The sequence below is a fragment of the Frieseomelitta varia genome, unplaced genomic scaffold (genome assembly GCF_011392965.1).
Source record: "Frieseomelitta varia isolate USP_RPSP 00005682 unplaced genomic scaffold, Fvar_1.2 scaffold_446, whole genome shotgun sequence".
In the NCBI taxonomy this organism is placed as follows: Eukaryota; Metazoa; Arthropoda; class Insecta; order Hymenoptera; family Apidae; genus Frieseomelitta; species Frieseomelitta varia.
The window spans coordinates 166204-193695 of record NW_025110197.1 but is presented as its reverse complement, the minus strand read 5'-3'; the positions used below and the strand labels follow the sequence as shown (position 1 = coordinate 193695).

Sequence of the window (27492 nt, the reverse complement as noted above, 5' to 3'; positions counted from 1 at the left end):
GTAATTTAAACATTTATAATAGAAACAACAAATAATTGTAAAATTAATATTTATAATTAGTATTTAGTAGGGTTTCCCTTTAACTTTATTATTGCAACCAGTCTTCTAGGTATTGAGAAATTAGATGTGATTTTATTAGTGATATTGTTTCATTCGTTGATTGAACCTTGAAATGAAATTGTATGTTTTCGAATTGCTCGTTCCAGATAATCCCACAAATGTTCAATAGAGTTAATATCTGGTGATTGTGGGGGTGTTTTTAAATGTGCTGGCATATTATATGCAATCCACAAATATCATGTGAATGAAAGGATTATCTGGAACGAGCAATTCGAAAACATATTAATTGCATCTAAAACAAACTTAACAAATGCAAATAAAATCACATCTAATTTGGTTAATTCAATACCTGGAAGGCTGGCTGCAATAATAAGGAATCGCAATCAAAAGAAAACTCTACCAAATGCTAATTATAAATATTAATTTTACAATTATTTGTTGTTTCTATTATAAATGTTTAAATTACTTGTACACTTGATAATGACAATAGAACTGTACGAATATTTATTATGTGTTCATTTCTGTCATTTTGTTCAATTTTCTTGATATTTATACGTATAAACAATATGAATTTTTTTTGTTTATTTGATATTGTTGTTTTACAGACTTTGGAGAATAGATGTATCATATTTGTTTAAAAAATATTGTCCAATAAATATTATTATTCAGTATTTTAGTCGTGATTAGTCACTGTACGAATACTTTTTACACCCATTGTATATTATATGCGATTTATTGAAAGCACTTGTTATGTTTTTGTATATACAGAGTGTCCCATTTGAAATGTCTCATACAATTATCTTCTAAACTATTTATTATAGAAAAAAATGTTTCAAGTAAAATTTACTTTGTTTTGAAGAGGATATCTCATGGTGGTCATAAATTTTGATCTAAGCGGACGTACTTCTGAGATTTAAAAACAACCTTTGTTTTTTAAATGAAACTATGTATTTTTTTTCATGGCCCGTTCCATGATGTATTTATTGATCTATGTGAAACATTAGAAAGGATGCACCAATGTAATTCAGTACATTGACGCTTGAAGTCACCATTTCGAACATGAAAGATAAGGCAATAATTTCTTGATATGTCTAATGCTTGGTAACTTGAAAACAAACAACCTTGAATAACATTAAAATACTAACATATATAGGTTGATAGACCTATGCAACACAATTCGTCACAGAATGGGATACATCATATCACTCTGAAAAAAAATATATAGTTTCATTAAAAAAAAAAAAATGAAGATCACCTTGAAATCTCGAAAGACTAAGATTGAAATCTTGAACTTAGATCAAGATTTGTGACCACCATAAGGACGACCTTGAAACAAAATAAATTTTACTTAAAACATTTTTTCCTACATTAAGTATTTTAGGAAATAATTACGTGGGACATTCAAATGGAACATCCTGTACATATAATTTGTTCTATTTTATTGTTTTTTGTAATTTCAAAAATAATGTAGTTATAATGAATAGTATTTAGATAATATATTATATGTGCTACAGTCAATCTTGAAAGTCTACATTCATTTCTTTTATTTTTAATATTCTGTATTTATCGTAGATAATGCAATTACAAAATTACACGTGTACTTTTTGATACTTCGTTGTGTAAAGAATTATTTCATTTCTCCAATTTTGAAATAAATACTAATACTAAAACTATTGAGCGAGGTTGTACATTTGTAAACTTCAAATACGAAAAATTATGATTCTGATTTATTTATTAATCAGACTTCTATAGATTAAAAATTCTATAGGAAAAATTCTATAGATAAATCGAAATAAAAAAACAATATAATATACAATATGTATTTCTATTATTACTACAATTATACAGAATAAATTTTGTTATATGATATTATATAAATATTTTGTTATATGATATTATAGGAATATAGATTTCCATAAAATCGTGTTTTCAATTTATCTACATGTTTATTTAAACAAATGTAAACATTGTAAATATTTTAGAATTAGTTTAATTTTAACTAAATTAATGATGGTCCAAAATGTTCAAAACTCTTTTTTTTTCTCTTTTAAATATTTGAAATCTTACAGATGTAAACTGTAACTATGATTGACTATATCATTATTTCTACGTTATTTTAATTACAATAATGTTATTGTAATTACAATAACGGTAATTTAATTACAATAACGTGTACGCCATATTACATATATGTAAAAATATAGCACGAAATAATAGAAATAAAACGTAGAAATCATTAATTAAGTATTAAAGAAACTATTTCCTGACATACTCCAGTTATCGTAGAAATCGAGCTACTTCTTGCAGTACCCGCAGGAGCAGAGACAATTGATGCCCTATGTTGGTATCTCTGTTGAGTCTGTTGATTTTGCTGATCTTGTTGATTTTGTTGAAGAAGTTGTATTAATGAACTATCAGTTTCAAGTCCCTTTTTAGATTGTTTCTCTTTCTGTTCTTTGCTTATTTTACTTTCGGTTTTTTCAATGGGTGTTGCTTCTGACGTTGTAAGACTTTCTACGTCTGCTCTTTCCTCTGCTTCCTTTGATGCTTCAGACTCGAGTTGCTTGTAGATAAACTGTCCGTCTGATAGTTTGGAAAATAATTACATCAAAACATTACAACAGAGCTCTCTTTATAAAGTTATATGACAAATGATATGGGTAATTATCTAAAAAAAAAGTGACCTTCACCGATTTGAGTGGCTTTGAAATGCAACCGTCGCTTTCTTTTAATATTCGTAAAAATATTATTATTATTATTATTATTATCATCATTTATATTTATTTATTTTTAAGTTGCATTAACAATTATTAGCGGCCACTACCTGGGTCGAAAAATTACGACTAAGACTAATTTTGTTTATTATACTAATAAAAGTAAAATGTTACATATTTCAAAGACTTAAGAAGACTAGCAGATATAAAGAACTTTAATGTATTCTTGATGTATCTGGGATCATTTAGGTTCAATCATAAATCTTTTTTGATGTCAAAGCTATTGCATATTTAGGGCAGACTAACAATAGCATTTGAGTCATTAGAAAAAGGACTTCGATGGTTTGAGGCACAACAGTATGTAATGTAATTCTACGCAGCTGCTTATAATAAAAAATTTATGTGACTTGGCGGCTAAAAAGATATGAAACCCTTAGATGTTGAAAGAAACTGTCAATTTTGTTCTATTTGAATAAATGAAGTTTGATGCAAAAGAAAGTGATTGTTCTATTATGCGAAAATTCCACTATTCGGCCACTTCTGTCTCCCTATTAATTCGGATACGTTGAATTGATGGCGTTAAATCACAAATAGAAATCCGGAACTGATGAGTTAAATTAGAATGACCAATGTGGATCCGAAATAACGTATATACATATGTATTATTATTTATGATGACTAATCTATGTGATAAATCATTTTGAATGAACACGGATTTAGATAATGTACTATTGAATTTAACTCTGAAAAGACTATTAGAAAGTATGTTAATTATAAATGCAATGACGTTGTGGCCTATATCAAATTTCTGTAAAAGATGAACGGTTTTTGTTCTTCAATCTCTTACGTCTTCTTAATATCAAAGCTACCATAAAATGTTCATTATTTGCAAAGGCTCTGCAGATTGAAGAATATAAATTAGTTCATCGTTGATCGAAACTGAATCTATTTTGAATGTTGGAAAGAAAGTTTTTCAATTCTAATTTCCAAAATTAGTTTAACATTTATCATTTTTTCTAAAATCTTAAGAATTTCTTAAATTTCTCGAAGAGTCTCGGCTAATTTTATTTATTATTTATTACTCATTCTACTTATTATTTGTTATTTATTACTGAAAGGACAAGATTTAAGCTTCAAGACGTAAAAAATTTTTTAGAGGATATTTGTGGATGGATGAATTTATAGTAAAAAAATTATTCATAATATGCGTACTAACAAATTTGTTATGTAAATTGCTCATTCGCAAATGTCCACAAAAAATTTTTATACCATTTAGAAGTTAAAATTTTCTGCAATGATTTGATAGTTGCAAACTTATACTTGGGATTCACTGAAAAGTTTAAAAAACTTTCCCTATCACACAAGCTGCAACAAACATGCAGTCCGCTATGAATATTTAATTATAAAACATATTCCGCAAATATTAATTAATTTATTTATATTTATATTAAATAGTTAATTTCTGTTAATACTGTTTTGTAGTTAAAAATTTTAACTGGGAATCACGTCGGGAAGTACGAAAAAATCTTTTTCAGTTATCTATTATCCAGCGACGCGACCAGCTAGATCAACCGAATGTGTGTGAATGTGTGTGTATTACATGAACATATAGAAAAAAATTGCTCAGAATCACGTCCCCGATAATATATTTTGAGTTTATTAAAATCAATGGAGTGTACCTCTCTATAAATAATTACCGTGATAGTTTAACTTCTATAACATCGTGTAATTTCAAAATTGCATTTCTGATGCCGTTGTTTAAAAAAATATTCAAACACTTTTAAGAACTTTTTATGAATATATATATATATATATATATATATATATATATATATATATATGTATATATATATATATATATATAATTATAACTGTATGTTATTTAATATACAATCAATGTATATTGTATATTAATACATTACATCACATAAGTAAATACATTATATGCATTTAATATACAAATACAATTATACATTTTACATGCTATATAAAAAATTTTAAAATTTTATTAACAAAAATAAGATTCAATTAGTATGATTTATCCGTTTGAAGAAACATTACATAACTACATTACATAACAAATCATTACATAACTGCATCAATAAACCTAATTATTTATTTATTATTATATTTTTAAGATAGCTATTCATTTTTTTATTTTTTACTAAATATAAACTTGCAATAAATATTTTATGACTTTTATATATATTTTCAAATTGGTTTTATATTTCACCAATATAATCGTAATAATTATTTCTCATTATAGTGTTAATGAATTTTCAAAATGTTTTACGTAACACACACACAATATATATATACTTGCATAAAAAATCTTTTATGGTGAAGATTTTTGCAACTAGTTATATATGCATATTCATATTTTCAAAAGTCTTATTTTGTTTACATATTATTTCATTACTGTATTTCATCTATATCATCACCAAACGTTTTATTTATGATAATTATTAGATAACTAATAAAACCAATAAAATTCTTGGGAATTAATAGTAGTATTATACTATTAATATACTATTATTAATATACTATTAATAATAGTATTAGATAATTACAAATTTTTAATTGAAATAAATAGTTACAATTAATTGATAATTTTTATTTAATTTTTTAAAAATTCAATTTCAAAATTTTCAAATTCAAACAATTTATAATACTAGCTCATATTTTTAATACTAAAAATATACAGTTAATTTTAAAAAATTTAATTTTTTCTTCCAAATAAACAAAATTCTCATGATTAACTTACCTTCTTTTGAAAGATCAGTTGCCGCTGATGTATCCGTTTCTTCGGAAGTATTACGTGAGTAAGTACCATTTTGTAGACTTCGATCCAATCCAGAACCTGATCCGGAACCAGTTGATCCAACCAATGTAACAGAACTAAGATTACTTGGAGAGGAAGGTGCACTTACTACTGTATTATCTGAAATTGTAATTTACTTATTAACGTCAAGTAATATATAGTGAAAAAATTTTTTCAAATAATGTACAAATAATATCTTTTGAATAATATATTTTGTACATTGAATCATAGTGTCTGAATTATTGAATCATTGAATCAATGATCGGATATTAATGGAAGTATAATAAATTGGAAAATATAAATAACAAGAATTAATAATACTGCATGCATAAATTGGTGCGATAAAATTATTTAAACACATATTTATATAATACAAAAAATTTTAAATACTACTACTAATATAATAACAACAACAACAACAATAATAATATTACATTGTTAATATTCATAAAAGCGTTGTTGTTAGTAATGTACAACAACATTATATTGTTAATATTTATAAAAGCTTTGTTATTAGTAATCATCCACGTTTCGAAATAAATTTTGTAAGAAAAGGAAACGAATTTCATAAATTCGCAGCTATTCTATGGTTTTTCATTCCTTGAAAAACCCTAATTTCCCTTCGAAATGTTACCTTACCCGTGAGAGTCTCAGAACTCGACGAAACAGCAATGACTTTTGGTATTGTTAAATGACGGCCATCGTTTTCTTTATCTTTTTCTTTGTCCACGCGAATATTGATTTTTCGTGGCGTTGCAGGGAAATGAGTGTCAACGGACACAGTGGACGATTGAATAGTAGGACTTCGTTTTATAATTGAAGGTGTCTCCGAAATCAAACTTAGTTGTTGCTCGTCGTCTACTAAAATAACGAGAACTGTAATTATTTTTAGCAGTACGAATTAGTAAAAATCATAGAATAATTTTAACACATATTGTACGATGTTAACAGTGGAAATTAATTATATATTTATTAATTTAAAGAAATTGAGGTATATTTGAATCGTTATTAAGGATAGTTGTTTATTATTAAATGTTAATAATAGAATTATTACAAAATACGATTTGAATTGCAAGTAAATTGTTCGAATAAAACAGAAAATGTAATAGTTTTTTTAAAACTAGATATAGGCACAGACGAGGTATATGAATATAAACCGGACATTAAATGGAGCTTTGTGTCTTAAGGTCATACCAATCAGTAAAAAACATCACTGATTTTTTAGCGCACTCGATGGTTAAACAACGGTAAATTTGAGAACTACGTTCAACAAAATGATATAAGTTGATCAAATGATATTCGTTACAGTGTTTGTCAATTGTAAATCTCCAGATTTCGTACAAGAAAGCAGTATCTAAAACTATTCTATTTTATATGATGTATCAATGTATATACATATCAAAAAGAGTTCTATTCGTATTTTTTTTAATATTAATACAAATTTTAAATATATAATAATTTATACTTCATTGTTTTTAAAAGTAATTTTTAACTAATTAAATTGTTTCTTAAAATTATTTTGATTAGTCATTGGCCATTGGCAACCATATATTTATTCAATTTGAACAGCCGCCGATCGAGATGAAATTTGAAGGACGTTATGAGGGATGTAAAACTCCAAAGATATGAAATCTTGGTTTCGAGAATTCATTTTTTTGGAAGGTAGATCCTTCAATTTTACGAAATTTATTTATATATAAAATAATTAGTAACGTTAGGCCCAATGCAGACCACTGATTTGCGGCAATTTGTCGCAACAGTGATTCTTTTAAAAGATCAGAGATATAATATTCTCTTTATGAAACAAAAGAACTTTGTGTCACTGTTCTTCCAAAGCATCACCACCCTCAGACTGCTTGTTTACACCGAGCCTAACTCGAACGTCTAGAATCGGAGGCAGTTGTTTTCCGCCACGGGCCACACGAACTACTTACTCACAATTAGCCTAACCAGTTCCTCCACAATGAAAATTAATACCTACTCTGTTCCGCTGGCAGTACAAACTACTTTTCCTATCTTTAAGACATTGATGCATACTCCTAGGTTTCATAAAAACCTGCACCACAGTCAGCTTGCCTATACACTACCGCTTCTTCAGTTTTTTGTGTGACGTCAACGTTGAAACAACGTGTTGGATCGTCTTCCAGCACCAATATTACTTATAGTAATAGGAAGTTTATTATTAATTACATAAAATAGAAAGAAATTAAAATACTAAAAAGAAGTAGGCAAACAGATGGTTAATTCAAAGAAATGGATTTTCCAATTCCGTGTTATTAAAAGAGCTAAAGACAAATGAACCTTGTGATTATAGAAATTATCTGCGTATGAATGACTCTGCTTTTTATTATCTGTTGAATAAAATTCGCCCAAGGATTAAAAAAAATGTTGATATCACGCTCTTAAACATGAAGAAAGCACTGTTGGATCTTCCGTGGGCATTACTCTATGCTTTTATTGCGTACTTTACTATTTCAGTACAAATCACTATGCTACCATGTATCTTAATGTACAAGTCCTTTATTATAATAGTCACACAAAATACATATACACTTATTACACCTTTTACATTCTACATAAACTTTTTATACTTTTTATACTCTACACTCTACACGTAGCTGTACTTTCTACCCACATAACGCACGACTGATACATTTCTTTCTTCACTTCCTTTAGTTTACTCGATTCTTTTGCTGCCTAATATATATATACACAATACCAACAGTTAATCTAATAGAACGTAGGATGGCGACACCCATCCGTGTCCTGTAGTAATTATGATGATAAATAAATTAATATCACAATACTACAAATAAATAATAACTCCGTAATTAATTTTAGTAGTTTATATAAAAATATTATCAATATAACAAAATATATAATTACTAATAATAAATATCAAATAACGAAGATTAAATAATGAAAGTTAAATAACGAATGAATAATTAACATGATGATTGCAGTATATATGTTTCTGTAAATATTTCCATGGTGATAATAAAATTACTAACAATTTTTAAATATTCTATTGTTTATATTAAATACTCATCTCGACGGAACGATTTAATGAACATAGATGTCGTTGATCTAAATTCTTCGAAATAGAGGTCGCTACAGTCCCACCACAATACAAATAAACTATATACCTAACAAAAAGAAATACAGTCACGAGAGATGCAGTTAATGCAAAGAAAAGACTATTTACAACACTAAGGTTTTTAGCAATTGGAAAGAGTTACGAAGATTAATTTGTTAATTAATTGATGTTTAAGCATCTCAATATCAAATCTAATCTTCTTTCTGTTATATTATTCCACGAACAATTTATAAATATTTATAAACTCCTCCCAATATTCTCATTTTGTCTGTACATCTGTCTAAATTGTATGTTTGTTTTGGTTGAGTCGCCCTCGGAGTTTCGCTCGGAGTCTTGGTTCATCAACTGAACCGAGACTCCGATTCTTGCATCAAAACCACCTTGAAGGCGAGGAGTGACACTGATTTTTTTTGCCGTCCTTCCGGAAAATTGATAACTGGTACCAATTGAATTCGATTTTTTCTCCAAATTTAAATTATAAACATAATTTGTGTATATTTAATACTATTCGATTTTACTCATAATTTCAAAATTAAAAGTTTTATCTACATATGATTGTTCAAAATTAAATTAGTACAAAAATATAATAAATAGACTATGAAACAAATAATTTGTCGAATTTAATAAATTAATAAAACAACGATTGAACTGATATTAAAATATATCATACTGTATATCATTGAATATTTGTTATAAATATTTATGACAAATTTCATTGCGATGTTTTTTATGAGTCAAGAGTTATTTAAAAAATGTCGCGAAAACTTTTGATTCGACCCGTTATGACAGTCGTACCGACGAGGATAGCGAAATCCGAAAAACGGACATTCTATGCTATGTTCTAACGCTAAGAGTCTCATTCCTACATCAGTAATACATTGCTTCTAATGCCGATTCATCGATTCTGAGCTACATACATTGCAACGTGTATCATGAAGTTTAGGAGTAGATGCATGCATCGCCGCATGTTTCAACGTGTGTGGGAGTAGGAGGTGTGTGATCGCGGATCGCGTGACATTTAGTGGGACTATAAAAAAACGGCGAAGTTCTCAAATATAAAATTTTAATTTCAGCTAGTTTCTAAGATATTAGAAAATTAAAAAATAAATTTAAATTCTACGTGTATAAACTAACATAATGGTAAAAATTTGAGAAATCCTAACATTTCATCTTCTAATCCTAATAATCAAGTTTAATAGGATGGCAAAATGTAAGATGTGATTAAAAATAGGAAAATTTGATGAATTTTCTAGGCCATAGTGGATTTTCAGCCATGAAAAGAATTTTCAATATTGTGAGACGTTTGAATTTTTACAAATTTTGAAAATAGAAATTTTTTAATTTCTTACTTGCTACATAACATAAAAATTAAAAAAAAAAAAAAAACAAAGGTTAAGGATAATCAAAAGCAAAAGCTTTATATTTTAAAAAGAATTCAAGTAAAGTGCTACATGAGTTTTTTTACGAAGTTATAACAAGACTTACATTTTTAATTATTCTAAAAATGTAATAATTCAAATTATCCGGGTGAGAGTATTTGACATTTCGAAATTGAATCAAATCGGATAATTTTTATCGAGCTTGAACGAATAAAGGGTGCCTGCGTACTAAGACTCGAAGACAACGAACAATCATGCAGCCGTCTATTTTGCTAGTTTCATCGTTTCATGGTCCGATCGGTAAAAGAAAAATATGGCAATCATGTCAAATTTTTAGACTTGGTAACTATGCTTTCATCAAAAAATCCTAAACTGTCCCTTTCCAAATTTGCTTTCCATTTGTCATTCTGCACGATGACAGTCGTGATGAAGGCAATCGGAAAGAGAATGAGAATGAGCAGTACTCAATATCATTTTGAATTTGTATAAAATTTCAATAACGTATGTTAAAATAATTTTCATTAAATTTTTAACAAAATTATACAAAAATTCCGTAAAATATACTGTAGAATCCACGTGTTTCTAGAAAAGATAGGCTGCTGTCTTATGTTAAACAATTGTCAACAGGAGAGACTGAACAGGTAGTTTAAGCACTTTAACAGCGAGCTATCGAACAATTTGGATAAACTCTTTCGAATATACGTCAATTATAAATGTATCTTATAAAATCATTTTACGAATCTATTTTATATATTATATTAATTCTCGTACAATGAATCAGATTATTCTGTTCACTTGACTGCAATAGATTCGTACTGTTTTATCATGAAATTCAACCCCTTTAATAAATGTTTCGTTCTGCAAAAAACTTCTCTAGATTAAATGATTGGAACGAAATGATTATTCGGATGATCAAATTTTAATTGTTATGCTCCATAAAAATATCGACAAAGATATGAGTCCACAAAAATATTATTTTCACGTTAAAAATGGTCTTGAAAACAATTCTTTCCATTTTCAAACACCAGAAACTTTGCTATTTTGCTATTTTTATTCTTTATCTTACATCTTGGAATGTCTTGGGTGTTGGCATCGTCAACTGTATTTCCCAAAAGTTCTTTTAGTCTGTAGAGATGCAACATGTTGTTAGGCTTGAAGGTATTCACAGTCAAAGACAGTGACTTTTCCGAGAGTACTTCTTGCCCAGCTCGAGTCTGTTTTCTTTCATCGCAGGTGAAAAAATAACCGGTCTTTTCAGGTTTTTAGTAGCTTTCCAGAGTGAATAATTCTCGTATTCTTGTCGGGTAAAAGATTAGATAGATAAGATCGTTAGGCTGGATGGTCACACCCATCCTAACAATGTTCCGCACTCTGCTTGCTTAAACATCGAAAACCGCTGGGACTTTGACGCTAGGCGCACAGCCACTTGTATTTGAGGAATCATAGGCCGCTAGATTTATTTCTTTGTAGGATGTATTCAGGATAAATATAAAAATATGGTTTAGCCGCGACATATGTCGTAGCTGCCCTCACTGCAATTTTACGTTGATAAGGTTTGTTACTGCTGTTTCGATCTGTTCTGGCGTCTTCAAGGACATATTATAACTTATGTTTTTCTCTATGTACTACTCTTTAAATTTATCTCAATTTGTACTATTGTCGCACGAAAAAAGAGTTTCTTTATTAAATACCGGTTTGTGCAGGTAATAGATCAATATCGGAGAGTGATCAGAGCTAAGATCAATTGTGTAACAAAATCAGTTTTGTGTAGTCCTTTGATTACTGCAAAGTCTAATAGGTCGGGTGTTTTCTCTTGTGCTGATGGCCAATATGTAGGTTCGCCAGTCGTCATAAGGATAATTTTCTTATTTGGTGTTTAGCATTATACTCTCCACCAGCGATGAATTTATTTCCTAGCGATTTGAAAAAGTCAGTGTATTGTTGTACAGATATTTGGTGTTTCGGAGGGCAATAGACAGCAGTATAGTGATGTTGCCATGTATTGTGTGGGTAATTATGGCTTGTGTGAGTGTCTGCGATTGAGTGTTGTGTATTATGTTTGATATCTTGTTTGATAATAATAACTGAACCGCCGCGTGCTCTGCCGAATGATATCATAATTGATATCATAAACATTATACGATGAGATTTCGCTATAATTCTTAACAGTGAAGTATGTTTCTGCGATGAGCATTACATCGATTTTGTTATCGTGTAGAAAAGTTTTCAATTCCAGTATTCTGTATTGTAACCCGTTTGCATTCCAGATTGCGATTTTTAGTGTATCCATTGTTGTTTGTTGTTAATCATGAGTGTAAGAAGTTCTATCATTTTTTGTTAATTTGTGTTGATTGTTAGCTTAAGAGTTTAGTTTTTTCGAGAAGCATGTTAATTATTTGTTCTGTGTTTTTGGCTGATGTTATTAGTAATTTTTTTATTTCTGACATGTCTGATACTGATTCTTGGTTTCGTGTGGGGGAAGACATTTCTTCCTGTGATTGAACTATTTGTGCGTAAGTCTTACAATTAGTGTTTGTGTTGTGTTGTTGGCTCGGGAGAGCGTTTTTGTTTCTGTGACAGTTTGATTTTGGCAAGTTAAATTTTCTGAAGTTATTTTGTGTCTAAGTCTAAGAAATAGCTTTTGTTGTGACTGTTTCCTATTAATATAGCCTTTGTAACTAGCAGAGTGATTTCCCTGACAGTTATAGCATCTGACTATTTTCTATTTTTTCTTCGGGGGCACAGTTTCTTGCTATCACACTGACACTGATATATATAAATGTGCTAACACTTGTACACACACAAATAGCAAATTGCTATTTTTTTTTTTTTTTTTTTCAAACGAAATTCGCACCTTAAAATAGTGCAACTTTATCTCGAACATTTTCTACATAAAAACAAAAATACAGTAAAGATTTAAAAGCCGCATCCTGTATAAAATTTTCATTTCAAAAAATATCAATTAACATTGTGACCATAATATTATTTTATGTATAAGAAAAAATTCAACCGTAGAAAAGAAAGTCGTAGAGATCCGAAAACTTTTGTGAAAAATCACACTACACGATGGTAGAATTTCTTAAATAATGTCTTGTTACTAAATTTGCATTTATTTATTATGATTATATGATATATGTATATTACTCGTAATTACTTGTGTCGTCGGATTAAATTCAATAAATAATTTTCGGTACAGAAACGGCAATATTTGTCCATATTTTTTGATTCTAGTTTCTATCGCTACTAGGACTGTAGTGAAATACTTGCCTAAGTCAATACCACAGAACGTGACACAAAAATGGTAAGAGGGTCGTGATCCTCAAAATGTGGGACACGAAAAAGCATTGGATGTCCAGTATATCCTGTTAGTCAACGATGCAATGTATTTTTTCGGTCACGATTTTGCAGTCCTCTGGACTACATTATCATTTTTGTGTCACATCTTCTCATCATACCACTAGTAATGAAAATTAAAATCACAAATTATGGACAGTGTTGTCAGATCTGTTTTGAGAATTATTTATCGAATTGAACGTAGTGGTACTTCATCAATAGAAAGGAATATAATGATTTTAAACAGAGATTGATGAAAATTGGAATGAAAAATTATATATTTGAAAAAAGTATATATTTGACTATTAACATCTATTTAAAAGTATTAAAAAAAATTAATTGAAATATAATATTTTAATGAACAACATACTTAGATATGATGTTTTTTTATTTACAAATGTGTAAATTCACAGCCTGAACGAATTACCTTTATCTCGCAAATTCGATTTTATGAAAAATTGGACTTGTCATAAAAATATTTCTACAAATATTATTTGGCATAAGAAAGCATATTGTGTGTTGTAAATTATTTCTTACAAATCGTCCATTTCGAAATTTCGTAGGCAAATTCATTTTCTTAAACGATATACATATTTTCTTTTCCACAGTACGAATTCATTAAGTTGCATTTGATTTAATGATAAATGTCCTTTTCCTCCAATTGTCTCGTTCTGATTGCTGGTGAACTTGTAAATTAATCATTTCTTCACTGATTTCGACTATCATCAAATATCATTTAGAAATCGATACCCCGAACAAGTTTTTCCCCTAACAAATAAAGTCCAACAATCCGACATTGAAGAAAAAACTGTTCAAAATGTCGACCTTTGCAATATATTCAAAAATTATCGGTGAGGGAATAATCAGTCTACACATTTCCCCAATTGCCTTCGTATTGTGCATAAAAGAAAAGCGACTTAAAGGGACACAACCAAGTTTCGGTTTTCCTGACAAAAGCGTAGTTGTCAGGAAACCTAAAAGTCTCACATGGCTGCCATATTTCTGTTGCATATTTTTGTCCGTCGACTCGATGAAATAGTTAAACTAGCGAAATAGGTGAGTCAGAGAATTTTCCTTTTCGTGTCTCCAAATCCGCCCGAACTCAACCAAAATTATCCTTATACCTCGTCTGTGATATGGATATATACATAGTCAGTTAAAAGTTTTTGCACACATTCTGTGTGTAAAATACGTACATATCAATATCTAATTTCAATAGTGATTTTTTTAGAGCATAGAGCTGGAATATTTTACTACATTGTGTATAGAGAATGAATACGTCGATTGTTACATAATGAAGTCAAGAAGTATGAAAATATATAGTTACATACAAACCATTTTTACCATTATTGTATGTACGCATATTATTGCATCATATAATAATTTTAAAAATAATTGCAACCTTTTTAATTGTGCACCGTAATGGGATGGAACTATTAAAAAAAAATTTTTCAAATAAATTGCAAATAGATTATTTCAATACATTATTTACCATTCGAGCTACTTTATTCTTCCACTATAAATGTACGATTTGTAAAGATCCGAAATTTGAAACACGACTTAAGCACGATTCATAATTATAATATTTACCAATTACATATTAGATTGTTGCATATGAAATGGCTGCAAGTGTGCAAAATCATTCAAAATTTATAGTGACTAGAAGTGTTATTAAATAATATCTGTTAGACACTGATTTAGAGTTCGAAACTTGACACAATCGACATTGCGTTAACTTTGACAGAATATGTATAAAAATTTATGTATCATGAATGATTATCCAATTTAGATATTTTTGAGAAATTTTTATAAAATTTGAAACTTTGATCTTATGAAGTAAAAATTACTTGTAATAATATAAAATGGTCCGCTGCATTAATTCTGTTACGATCCTCATTGTCAGATTTATATATTTCAATTTTACTTTCATTTCGAGTAATAAAATGAATTTATAATTTTTAAGTTTTAAGAAAATATGTTAAGAAATATGTTTTACATATTTGATTCGCACTTCTTGATGTTAAAAAAAATAAAAATGAATTGAAAATGAGTAAAAGAGAGAATCTGTCATTCGTGTGAAAAATTTAGAAAATTTAGAAAAAATACAAATATAAAAAATGAATAAAAAACTTGTCAACAATGATCGATTAAAGATTGCAATTCCAATAATTACATTTAAGTATATTTATTTGTATGTAATTTATTACTTAATGGTATTTAATAATTATAATATATATCAAGAATAATACGAGTTTTGAAATTTTTATTAAAAATTTAGACACTTCAATCAACTTAATATTACAAATACCAGAGAAATGTTGTTTAAAGGTATACAAAACTATCTTCTTTTTATTTTACTTTTCTAAGATCATGGTCATATACAATTTATCATTTCCATGTATGTAGAGAAAGTTAATTTTTTACTTTAATAATTGAATTACCTTGTTTATATCCACCACTGCGCCAACATCCCTTTGAATTAAGTGTATGCCCACCAATGTTAGAATCATCAGAAACGTGACTTTTTACCTCACGGCTGTCACTTATTTCGGAGCCATATCCTGTTTGCAAAAGAAAAAAAAGCAGATTAAGAATATTTATGAAATATCTATTCGATGATTACGAAATTTGTCAGAAAATATATCGTTACTTTTTTATAAAATATCGAATTTGCAGTTTATCAAGTGCAAGGAATAAGACAATACTATTATTTATAATAGTCTGAATATAATATTATTATTATAAATGATGTAAATAATAATATTATTAGATTTATAACCATTATAAATAATTTTAGCATTTTTATACTGTATAAATAACCATATTTGTAATAGTATAATTATAATAATAATATTATATTAATATAACATCAGTATACGAGGTGTGTCTAAAAAGTAAAAAATGAGACTGGTTTTATAAAAGTGTTTATATTTCACTTATTGATAAATTTACATTATTTCTTTCAAAATAGTTCCCTTGAATAGCTATACACCTTCGGAGACGTTGTTCCTTCTATTGATAATAATGCTGGAACTCTTCTATTGAAACTGCTTTCAGCGGTCGGTTATAATCATTTGAATGATAATTACGATTCCAAAATGACGACTCGTGAGGTAATTTTTTTATCTTTGGAAAGAGGAAAAAGTCACATGGATTCAAATCTGGGAATTTGATTCAGTTTCCAGCTGTTTAAGGAGGTCCACACACACACAGATTTGCGTGTCTCCATCTACTCCTCTGTGAGATCCTTTGGAACCATCTTCGAACAAATTTTTCAAATTCTAGGTTAAAATGTCGTGAACAGTTTGATGATTTAAATTTAATTCACTACCAATCATTCTAACCGTCAAGGGACGATCTTATCTAATCAGTCTTCATTTTTTCGACATTTTCTTCAGTTTTTGAAGTGCATGGGTCTTCCAGAACGAGCTTCATCTTCGACGGTTTCACGGTCATTCAAAAATGCCTTGTGCTACCTAAAAACTTGTGTCCTGGATAAAACTTGATCACTGTAAGTAAGTTTCAATTTATTAAATGTTTCTGTTGCATTGTCTTTAAGTTTAACACAAAATTTAATCGCATAACGCTGTTCGATTTTCGTAACGCGTCGCTAGAACGTACTCTTATAAAACTCGCTGCCGAATCGATTGTGTTAACTCAATTGAACTGAAACTTATACTGGAGATAGAGTAGGGCTGTACGTCTCAAGTAGCAAAGCGGCACTCATACCAAAATACTGAGAATAGAGACGAGTCTCATTAGTTTTTAGACACACCTCGTATATGTATAATAGTACGTATCAACTGAATATTATGAATATATAATGAATATTATGAATATACTATTTATGCATTGATTTTATAAAATACCATTATAAATCTTTAAGAATGTATTATTGTAAATCTGAAGAATTTTTGTAAAATATTGCTAATTGTTCATTTTGATTATGTTGGTAGTATTAGCATTGATTGAAAGTGTGCTAAATAAATCTTTATGTGAGGTTTTCATTCAATTAACAAATTAATAAATGTACCAGAAACTGAACTAGCTCCACTAGTTTTGCGTGGTGAGAGGATGCTTCGTTTTTTATCGTCCACGTGCAGTTGTGAATTTGTCGTATTTTCTCCCAATACATCCAAAGATCTGAACAGATACATTTATATCTACTTACAAAAGACGAAATTTCAACGAATCCTGAGACCAAAAAAACATTAAACCATATTCAGAATAGCATCATACAATAAAACTGTATCAGTTCTATAAGATATTGCACATATATAGTACATGTAAATATAATTCATTATATCAGGTCTGTCGAACTAACTAGCTCATATCACTCTTTGCGAGAAAGAGCCGCCCTCATACCTACATATGTACTTTACTCTGTTTCTTTTTTTTTTTTTTCAGGATGCTGCAGGAGCCCTTCCATTCCCACCCACTTTTCGCAACAAAAATTAAAAATATCTTTATATAGATTCTTTTTAAATTGTTCGAAAAGTTGTACAATTAAAAGTTATAAATTCAGTTGTAAAGTATGAAAAGTTGAATTATGGATTATGAAAATGTATCGCCGTTAACATATATATATATATATATATATATATGAAAGGAGGTTATAAAAAAAAAGTGTTTGATAAAATTAAATGAAATTGGTTAATGTAATGACGGTTAGTTTGTACACGGTGGAAGAACTAGTTAGAAAATTAATAATTAGAAAATTAATCAATCAAGCATTGTCATGAGAAATTGGAAATAATATTATGTAATGTACCATAATATATTATATAATATGATAAAATATATTATAATATAAAATTATATTGTTCGATATTAGATGCAGTTTAATGTTCTTGTAAAATTATATATTAGAGTTTAAAATTAATATAATTTGAACATTACAATAATATTTATTATTTTATTTCTCTAATTTGATTTCTATTATTGTTAACTTGTAACTACTGCAAAATAAATAAATAAGTAAGATAATGTTGGATACATTCAGTGTTACAAATTATGAGATGTAGAAATTAATTCCGTTAGTACATTTTAGATTATTCGTTTATCGACAAACTGATAACAAAACAATTAGTTAATAGTTATATAACTAGAGATCTTCATATAAAATTTCGAAATAGTAGTAAAATTCATATAATTAATTTGACTATAAGAACATTAACAAAATTAAAGTTATATTAATATTAATTAATAAATATTATGTAAATTATTATAAATGTCATAATATATTACTAAATATAATAACAATAAAATATTACTTTTTATTTATTTAACGAAAACCTTAAATATTCACCATTGCGGGAACTTCCTTTACCAATTGAGAGTTAAATACACGTTACTAGAAATTACACGGATTAAAACATAGATTCATTTACTATACATATTGCAATTGCCCGTGTATTATTAATAAATTAAAATAATAAATTCGTGTATTATTTATAAATTAAAAAGTAATGAAGCTTACACGAGGGAATCAGTAGGCATCTCAGCATCAGGTGGCTCAGCTTCATAAAGCGCTTTCTTCAAGGTTTCTATCACAGAGACACTATCGATGAACACTCGATGCGTTGTCAGAAACGTATTGAGATAATCGATACTAAGAAATCTCAGATCCATCAGACGTTGAAGTAGACGTTCAGGTGTGGCTAATCGAACTTGCGGGATCTTGCAGGAATTTAAAGTCTTGCTGAATTTGATGTCGACGTCATCGTTGAATAATTTCGAATCGTTTTCGATAGCTTCAGGCATCGTGACAGAACTAGAGTCCGACCACAATCCTTGAAGTAAATCGTTCAAATGAACGTTATCCATACAGTGGCTGATATCGCTTATCCAAGCAGCTTTCTCCTGTGTTTATTAATCGAAATTTTCATTCAATTTTTCTTTCTTTGTAAATTAAAAATATAAAATATCATTAACTTCATTTCCATCCTCATTTCCATCAATTTTCATTAATATTTCGATTGTTGTAAATGAAACATATAAAACATCGTTAATTCCTTAAGAACAGAGACTAAGTTGTAATTTTTTTTTCTATGTGTAAAAAATGTTTTTAATATTATTTTTAATATTATTATTAATATTATTACTAATATTATAAAATTTCACTATGTAAGATTATACAGCAAAAGCTCAATTTTCTTTTTGCTTAGTCAGTAATTCCTTCATCGTTGTCTTTCATACAAAACTCTACATAGATTTATTGAATTTCAAGTATTTAAAACAGGAAAACATTGTTTCAGACATTTTATGTGTTTTATTTAATTTATTAGTTGAAACTAGATAATTTTCTGAAATATTGATAATTTATTTGAAAAAATATATAAATAAATTGGAAACTTACAATTACTGTACGTACGAATAAAACGTATATTCTAATTACTATTATTGTAATAATAATAACGACATATTTCCTACATTTTAATGTATTTAATGTAGATTTTGTGACTTTTTTCCCAATGTATTTATATATAATTTTACTCACAACGAAATTAGTAGTTATAAAATGTTCCAAACTTTTTCTTTAAATAATTAATAGTTAAATTACTGTCTATAAAATATTCAAATTGATTTTCTTTAAATACTTGAAATTTACAAATTATGTGCAGGTTTTCGTAACTAACTGAAAAACTGACTGTACGATACATAAAAATCTTTCTCGTTAAAGAAAACAGTAAATGTGTAATTGTAAATTAAAGAAGGTGTCATGTCTATGATAATACAATTTAGTGCATATAATTTTTGTTATAATTAGACTACGGATTTTTATGCAAATTTTTATTTTCGTGAATTAAAAATATTTAATCTCGATAGGAAATTGTTTTACATATTAAATATTATAATAGTAGAAGATTAAAGTATAAAATTTTCAGAGACATTAAAGTAAAAAAAATAGAAAAGCTTTATAATACAAGTGGAGTGTAGAAGCTGTTATTTATACATTTTACAAAAAATCTTTTAAACCTTCAAAAATACACTTTTAGATCTATAAAATTTCTAACAGAAATTATATTTTGGTCATTTTGACCACTTTGACAGTTTTATGAACGTTAATATTAATATCACGGTGCAACATTGAATTTTCAAATTTCTCATAAATGCCAAAAAATCTCCAGTCTAATTATAACCGAGTGGTAATCTCAAATAGAGATCTACGTTACATTCCTCCAATTTCTCCACAAGTTTCAAATACAGAAAATGCTCCTTTTCTTTTCTTTTATATCAACTTCTGACTTCTGAATATTTGTAACTTGCATACACTAACAATAAAACAATCTCCGAAGATTGTTGAGTCAATTTCGACCAAAATATAAGATAAACGCTCCGAGATCTATTCCTCTATTCGAGATCGCCATTCAATTGTTCAAGATTGTATCTACCTGAATAGTAGGAGCTACGAGATGTATGGTAACTTGAGGTCCGCCACATTTCACGTCGAATATAATTTTGAAGTCACGGTTTTGCAGTTGTGTACTGATACTTCCGCTACCACTTCCACTACTCTCACTCACACCACTGGACATCGAACATACTGAGAGTTCTAAAATCAATTCGCAGTCACGGCAATACTACATTAATTATGCGTAACGTATTTGATTTGGTATACTTTAGCAGAAGACAGATCATCCATGGTTTGGATGTAAACATTTGCAAGTATTGCAAATAAATGCAATAATAAAATTAGAAATAGGACAGAGCATTCTATAAGAAAAAAGAGGTTTACTTAGAAATAAAATAAAAAGTTTATACTATACAACAAATTATATAATACAATAGAAATAGGATACTAGTTAATCTCTCAGCTATATATATATATTGTAAAAGTAAAGCGACGACGAGTCAAACACAGTAAAGCGTTACTTGTCAAACGCAGAGTAAACTGCATTTACTGTAAAATTGAATTAAATTATAACAATATGTAGTTGGTTTTTTGAAAAATTCACAAATCATTATTAATAAAACTTAAAGAATCATAGTTTATATATTAAGAAAAAAGAAACAAGAAATATTAAATATTGGATTTTAAATATATATATATTTTGAAGAATTATAATTGCGTACTAACAGTATGCAGTAATAACAATTTAAAAATTTACGAACAGTTTTCAGTTTTTCGAAGTAAATGGATTAAATGGATTAGCAGGTTTTTTAATAAAATCAATAATTTTATTGGTAATTTTCTTATTGAAAAGAAAAACAGGAAAAATTAAATATATGAACAAAAAAGAAATTTAAATTTCCATACCTTTTTTGTTTTAGTACACATTTTAGTACACATTTTTGTTTTAATAACAAAAAAAATTACAAAAATTAAATATTGAATTATTACTTAAATATTAAGCAACTAAATAAATATTTTAAATATTCTATTTAAAAATATATTTTAGAAGACGATAATTTTATACTGTGCAATATTATTAATTTGTTGTGAACTTTTAAAATTTCTTTCCTTTTTTTTATTAAAATTTTCTAATCTTGTGTTTTAAACAATAATAAACTATTTGTTAGTATAAAACACAAAATTACCATTTCTTCATACACAGTTAATAGACTGAAAATAGAATAATACACTTATCTTCATACACAGCTAAATAGACTTAAAAATAGAATAGACAGTTTACTATTAGGAGCTAGGAGCATTCTAATTGATCAGAAATGTAAATAATAACTCGAAAGTTTTGAAACAAAATAATATAATATTTTTTGCCACTGCTAGAATTTCCTAAGAATTTATATTTAATTATAATAATAGATCATGCACTAAGTGAAAAAGATTAAACACAATCGATCGCAGTAGTTTTATAGTTTTAAAAAGCCTTATCTGACAGATAATACTGTAATACCATCATCATCCGCGATACTCGGTTCGTTAGGATCTTCCACTAACACTGCATCGGAAAGTGGTATTTTTCCGATTTGTGGGACAAGATTCAAACGACCATCGCCGTTTGATTGACGCGTCGTTAGTAACAAGTGATTAGAAAAGAGGAAGCACTGCCTGATTGTTTCCTTATCACCACTTCTACCACCGAAAGTCACGTTCAATTTATTTCGTGCTCCTTTTGGCTTATCCAAGATTTGAATGAGTGTACCTGAAAAAGAATAATGATACGTTACTGATGACACGGAAAAAATATTCGAAAGTATTAAACTAATTTAAGATTGATTAAAATGATCGATTCTACTTTCGTAATTTTTCAGTAAGAATTTTGTGAATTTATAATTGTGCTTTTTTTAGAAATTCGGATGATTTTCATAAATTATATACAAGATACGGTATTTAACATACATAAATATTTTTGTCATATTCATAGTTTTAAAAGAAAATTACACTATTTTATGAAGCATATGTAAAATTAACCAATAAATTAAGTTAAAAATTACACTTTTGTGTAACACTTCGTAAAATATTTAAAACTAAATCTGGCTTTATTGTAGAGAAATAAAATGAAGGAATAATAATTGTAATAACATAATCTAAAACAAAAACCACATTTCTTTTAATACTAAATTGATGTACACGTATTTAATTAATAAAATTAAATAATTATATACCATTATTTATTAATAATGAAGAAAATAATGACATAAAAGAAAATATAAGTTATATTGGTAAATAAACTTCTTTTAATTTTGATAATAAATAAATAATAACAAATAAAAATATTGGTAATAAACTTATTTTGGTCTTACGCCAGTCGTCAATTAAAGACGAATTTTAAAAAAAGTCATTTTTACCAATTTGTACAATTATTCTATCAAATCTTAATTCTCTCAGATTACAAATTACAATTGTTACAATTTTTCTATGTACTAGAGCAACAACATTTTTAAATATACTAGTAGCTTTATGAAATTTTAACTCTCCCAGATTACAAATTACAATTATTAAGTTTGTTCTTCGTACTAGAGTCGAACTACAGTATTATATTCTCAAATGTATCAATAATTCTATTAAATCTTATTACAAATCTTATTGCAAATTACAATTATTGTAATAACAATTTTTTATTATTGTTGTATTATTTTGTATTATTGTAATAACAATTTTCCAATATATCACCTAAAACTATATTTAATGAAATGATATATGTAAAAATCTCAATAAAATATATGTACATATTGCTTTTCAATTGAAGCATTTTTTAGCATGAAAACTTATTTTATAAATTTAAGACGCTATTATGAAAATCTGAAATATCATCTTAAAATATTTGTGACAAAAAACAATCTATCGTTTTTATTAAAAATTCAATCGGACCAAAAGTAGTGAAAAAGAAACTTATTATCTGGATACATATTATTTTAATTAGTACGATATACATGTGTGAGTTTGCTCAGACGGTATAATGTACAATAATATAGGTACATATATAATAAATATCATATTACTATAAGTCTGGGATAGTTCGGCTGCTTTTTGAAAAAATATTGTACAATCGTTGTTTTTTCATATTTATTTCATAGTTCATATCTATTTTATATTTCATAGTTATTTTGGACAAATTTAGGTATCTATATTGTTTCGGATATAAATAAATCATATTCTGCGATAAATTAAAATTGTTTATTTTAATTTCTAACAACAAATGGTTCGTTTCACCCACATTTCCGGATTAGATCCGTTTGCTCACTATAATTAAGACCAACCTTGAAGAAAAGCAAGATATGCAATTTATAAAAAATATAATGAATGAGGAAATTAATTGATATGTCTTTTTTCTTTTTTTTTTCCGCATAAATCGCAAATATTTTCGTACTTGATCATTTATCATGAAGTCAATGGCTTCTTGAAATTTTGAAATAGTTTTCTTCGCACTTTTTAAGGAATTAGTCATTTAGGCCTCCTATCATTTTTTTCTCTTATGAATCGTAGATATTTCTTGTTAATTTATAATAATATTATCATATATGTTTATCTAATATCGAATTATATCGAATTTATATCAAAATCACGGCAATAATACAGTAGCCCGACTATTTCGAGTAGTTTGTCTATTTCGGATCGAGTTGGAAAAAATTCAAATGGGATATGATAAGGATTATATTGCGTTATCGAAATCAATTATTCATAATACTTAATATACATATATTTTTTTTTCTTCAAATGTAATAATATTTACTCTAAATGATAATGTAAAAAAGACAATTGCTCAACATTTTGTGACATTAATTTCGCTCGAGTTGGTATTATTATATTTCCGGATAAGAAAAATAGTCTTTCACTCGTAGTATGAGTGGCAGGAACAAGTAGAACAAGAAATTTTTTTGCAGCTAAAGACAATAGTGGGAATCTGGCTGTATTGCATTTCCACCAACTAATGTCTATGTTTCTAGCACTAAAACCATCGGCGAAATACATACAGTGACTCTTATTAATATTCGGACATCATGCTATTCAAAATATTGTTGTGGACTTCGATTGTTTATAATAGTAAGTTTGGATTAATNAACTATAATATTTAAACCTGAAAATTGTTAACATAAACAATAATTAATATTTTGTTGGGTAGCCCTTAACTTCAATTACATATCGCAGACGTCTAGGCATACTTCCAGTAATTTTCTTTAAGTAATTGAGCGGGATATTCTTCCGTTTATCGATTAATCGTTGTTATAACTGGTCTTTCGATTGACGTATGACAGTTAGTTATTTTTCACCGAGAAAAAGGAAAAACGTATCGAGAAATCGGTCATCTTTTAAAATTAAGTAAAAGAATACCGTGGCTGATATTGTACGGAGATATAATGATGAAGACCGAATTGAATCAATTCCTCAGAAAGGTCGGCCATCGGCTAAACTTAACGACCGAGACAAACGCATTATTCTAAGAAAAATAAAAGTGAATTCTGATTAATTAAGTGCTCCTAAGTTAATTTCAGAAGTATATTTATCAATGCGAAATACATTGGATAATATTGAGAGACAGTTGAGAATATGTCCCCCTGGAACTTTTTCCAACTCGATCCGAAATCTTCAGGCTGCCCGCCCGAGTTTGTGTGAGCCCGATCCGAACCCGAAATTTCAGGTACCCGCACACCCCTATATTATCATTATTGGTATCACGTGTATCGCTTGTGTGTGCAAGTGTTAGTACGGGATTATAGGAGAGCGATGAATAGAAAGGAAAGCTGTAAGGCTAGCAGAGTGGTGCGATGTGTTTATAATGACGCGGAGAAAAGCAAGAAGCGACAATGCTACAGCAAGCCATTCTTCTCAGTATGTCTCAAAATGTCTTCGATGAAGCAGCAAAAGCTTGTAGAAAATATTGCAATTAAATATCACATATTAATGTCTATCGCAAAAAACAAGATCAGAAGATAGAAAAAAAGTAAATAGTAGAAATAATAAAAAAAAATAAAAAAAAATAATACATAATTAAAAAAACAGAAATAATAGATATATAAATACTTCGATCTTCAATTGAATGCTATTGAATACCGTAGAATGCTACCGAATGCATCCGAATGTTGCCGAACGCGTTGGTCTCCGCTAGTAGAAGCAAACTTTTTTGATTCTAGCCGAACCGCCATAGACACTTCCATTACATTACATTGGTTTGTTTTGTCGCGACGCTCAGATCGCTACTATCCTCGTTCTTCGCCGCTCCACTATAATCATTTCACACCTTACGTTTCACACGGCCGCACGGTAAAGTAACGTAGAGTGGGGATAGTTCTAATTCCAAGAATTGGTGGTAATAAGCGCTGGTCAGTTACGAGATCCAAAATATGGTCAGTACGTGAGCTACTATACTACTGTATTTAGCAATGTGCAGGTATGATTTCTTGTATAATTGTCTGATGAAAGAACGGTTTAAGATTTCTTGTCGGGATGAAGAAATTTATTAATTTATTTTAAATTCGACCGGACGCGGAAGGAGCAGGACGTCCAAATACTACCTGTGTTGTATCCATAATAAGCCACACAAAAACACATAGGCACAGCAGTTCATTCTAATACTAGTATCAGATAAACCAAATTCTCATCACACGAATGGAAAATAGTGGAATTAAGTTTAAGGGTATCAGTGTATCAGAGTGGCAATAGAACAGTGAACCCAAGTGAAGTGAGTTAAAGAAAATAAAGAACAAAAAAAAAACGATCAAGACCACCACCAAGACCTGAAAACAGCCAGCGACCCGGCGAAGGCCGGACCTAAAACTCAAACACAAAATCCAGAGTTTATATTAAAAACACCAAAAATACTACTTAAGCTAACAAAAGAAAAATTAAACATGTCAGATAGTGAAGAAACTATCGATTATGAGGACTACGAGACGACACCTCGTACATGGAAACAAACGCAAACAGCAAAGCTAAAGACCAATGGAAAATACAAAAGTAAACCAAAAAAAAGAAAAATAACTCTGAATACCAAAAACGCAACTACAGCCCTAATTCTAAAACTAACTAAAATACACCCGAAGGAAAATTGTCTTGGAGAAATACCAATAACGAATAAATTTCAGGCACTCCAAAAGCTAACAAAAAAAAAAAAGAAACTATCACCACCTCACAACCCAAACCACCTCCCATATACATCGAAGTTCCCAATATCAATCCACTAATAGAAAAACTAAACGAAATAGTAGGCCCTACAGAATACACTCTAAAGCAATTGAAAGACAAACAAATCAAACTACAAGTACAAACCCCCAACACCTATAGAGCCATGATGCGAACGCTAAAAGAGAAGAATGCAGAACATTATACATTCCAACCAAAAACAGAACGAAAGTTTAAATTCGTGATAAAAGGATTACACCCAAAGCTAAATATAGAATACATTAAAACAGACGTACAAGAGAAAGGACATAAGGTAAGTAATATCATTAATCTCACAAAAAGTGGTACGACAATCCCAATCCCAATGTTCCTGGTAGAAATAGAACAAGCCAATAATAATAAAGACATATACAACACATCAATCGTATGTAATACCAAAATCAATATAGAACCGCCAAGAACTAACAAAGAAATACCGCAGTACGCCAGGGGTATGGACATACTAAGAACAATTGCAATAAACAAGCAAGATGTGTCAAATGTGCAGGTACCTGTCCTACCGA

The 27492-nt window shown here is 28.5% G+C and overlaps 1 protein-coding gene across 6 annotated transcripts in view; it reads right to left on the bottom strand.

The window, feature by feature from the left end:
* LOC122532271 (ras-specific guanine nucleotide-releasing factor 1-like) overlaps nt 1-27492 on the bottom strand; it is a 151036-nt gene that overhangs the window by 19458 nt on the left and 104086 nt on the right. For 4 of the 6 annotated variants that reach the window (XM_043660884.1, XM_043660882.1, XM_043660886.1 and 1 more), the window contains 8 exons: nt 22263-22511; nt 20799-20959; nt 18884-19266; nt 17438-17547; nt 15846-15965; nt 6235-6456; nt 5539-5715; nt 2333-2643 (listed from right to left, as the gene is read on the bottom strand). In XM_043660884.1, coding sequence (XP_043516819.1) covers nt 2333-2643; nt 5539-5715; nt 6235-6456; nt 15846-15965; nt 17438-17547; nt 18884-19266; nt 20799-20959; nt 22263-22511 — 1733 coding nt within the window. The remainder of the gene's footprint in view (nt 1-2332; nt 2644-5538; nt 5716-6234; nt 6457-15845; nt 15966-17437; nt 17548-18883; nt 19267-20798; nt 20960-22262; nt 22512-27492) is intronic. The other 2 variants (XM_043660883.1, XM_043660885.1) reach the window with 2 other exon arrangements.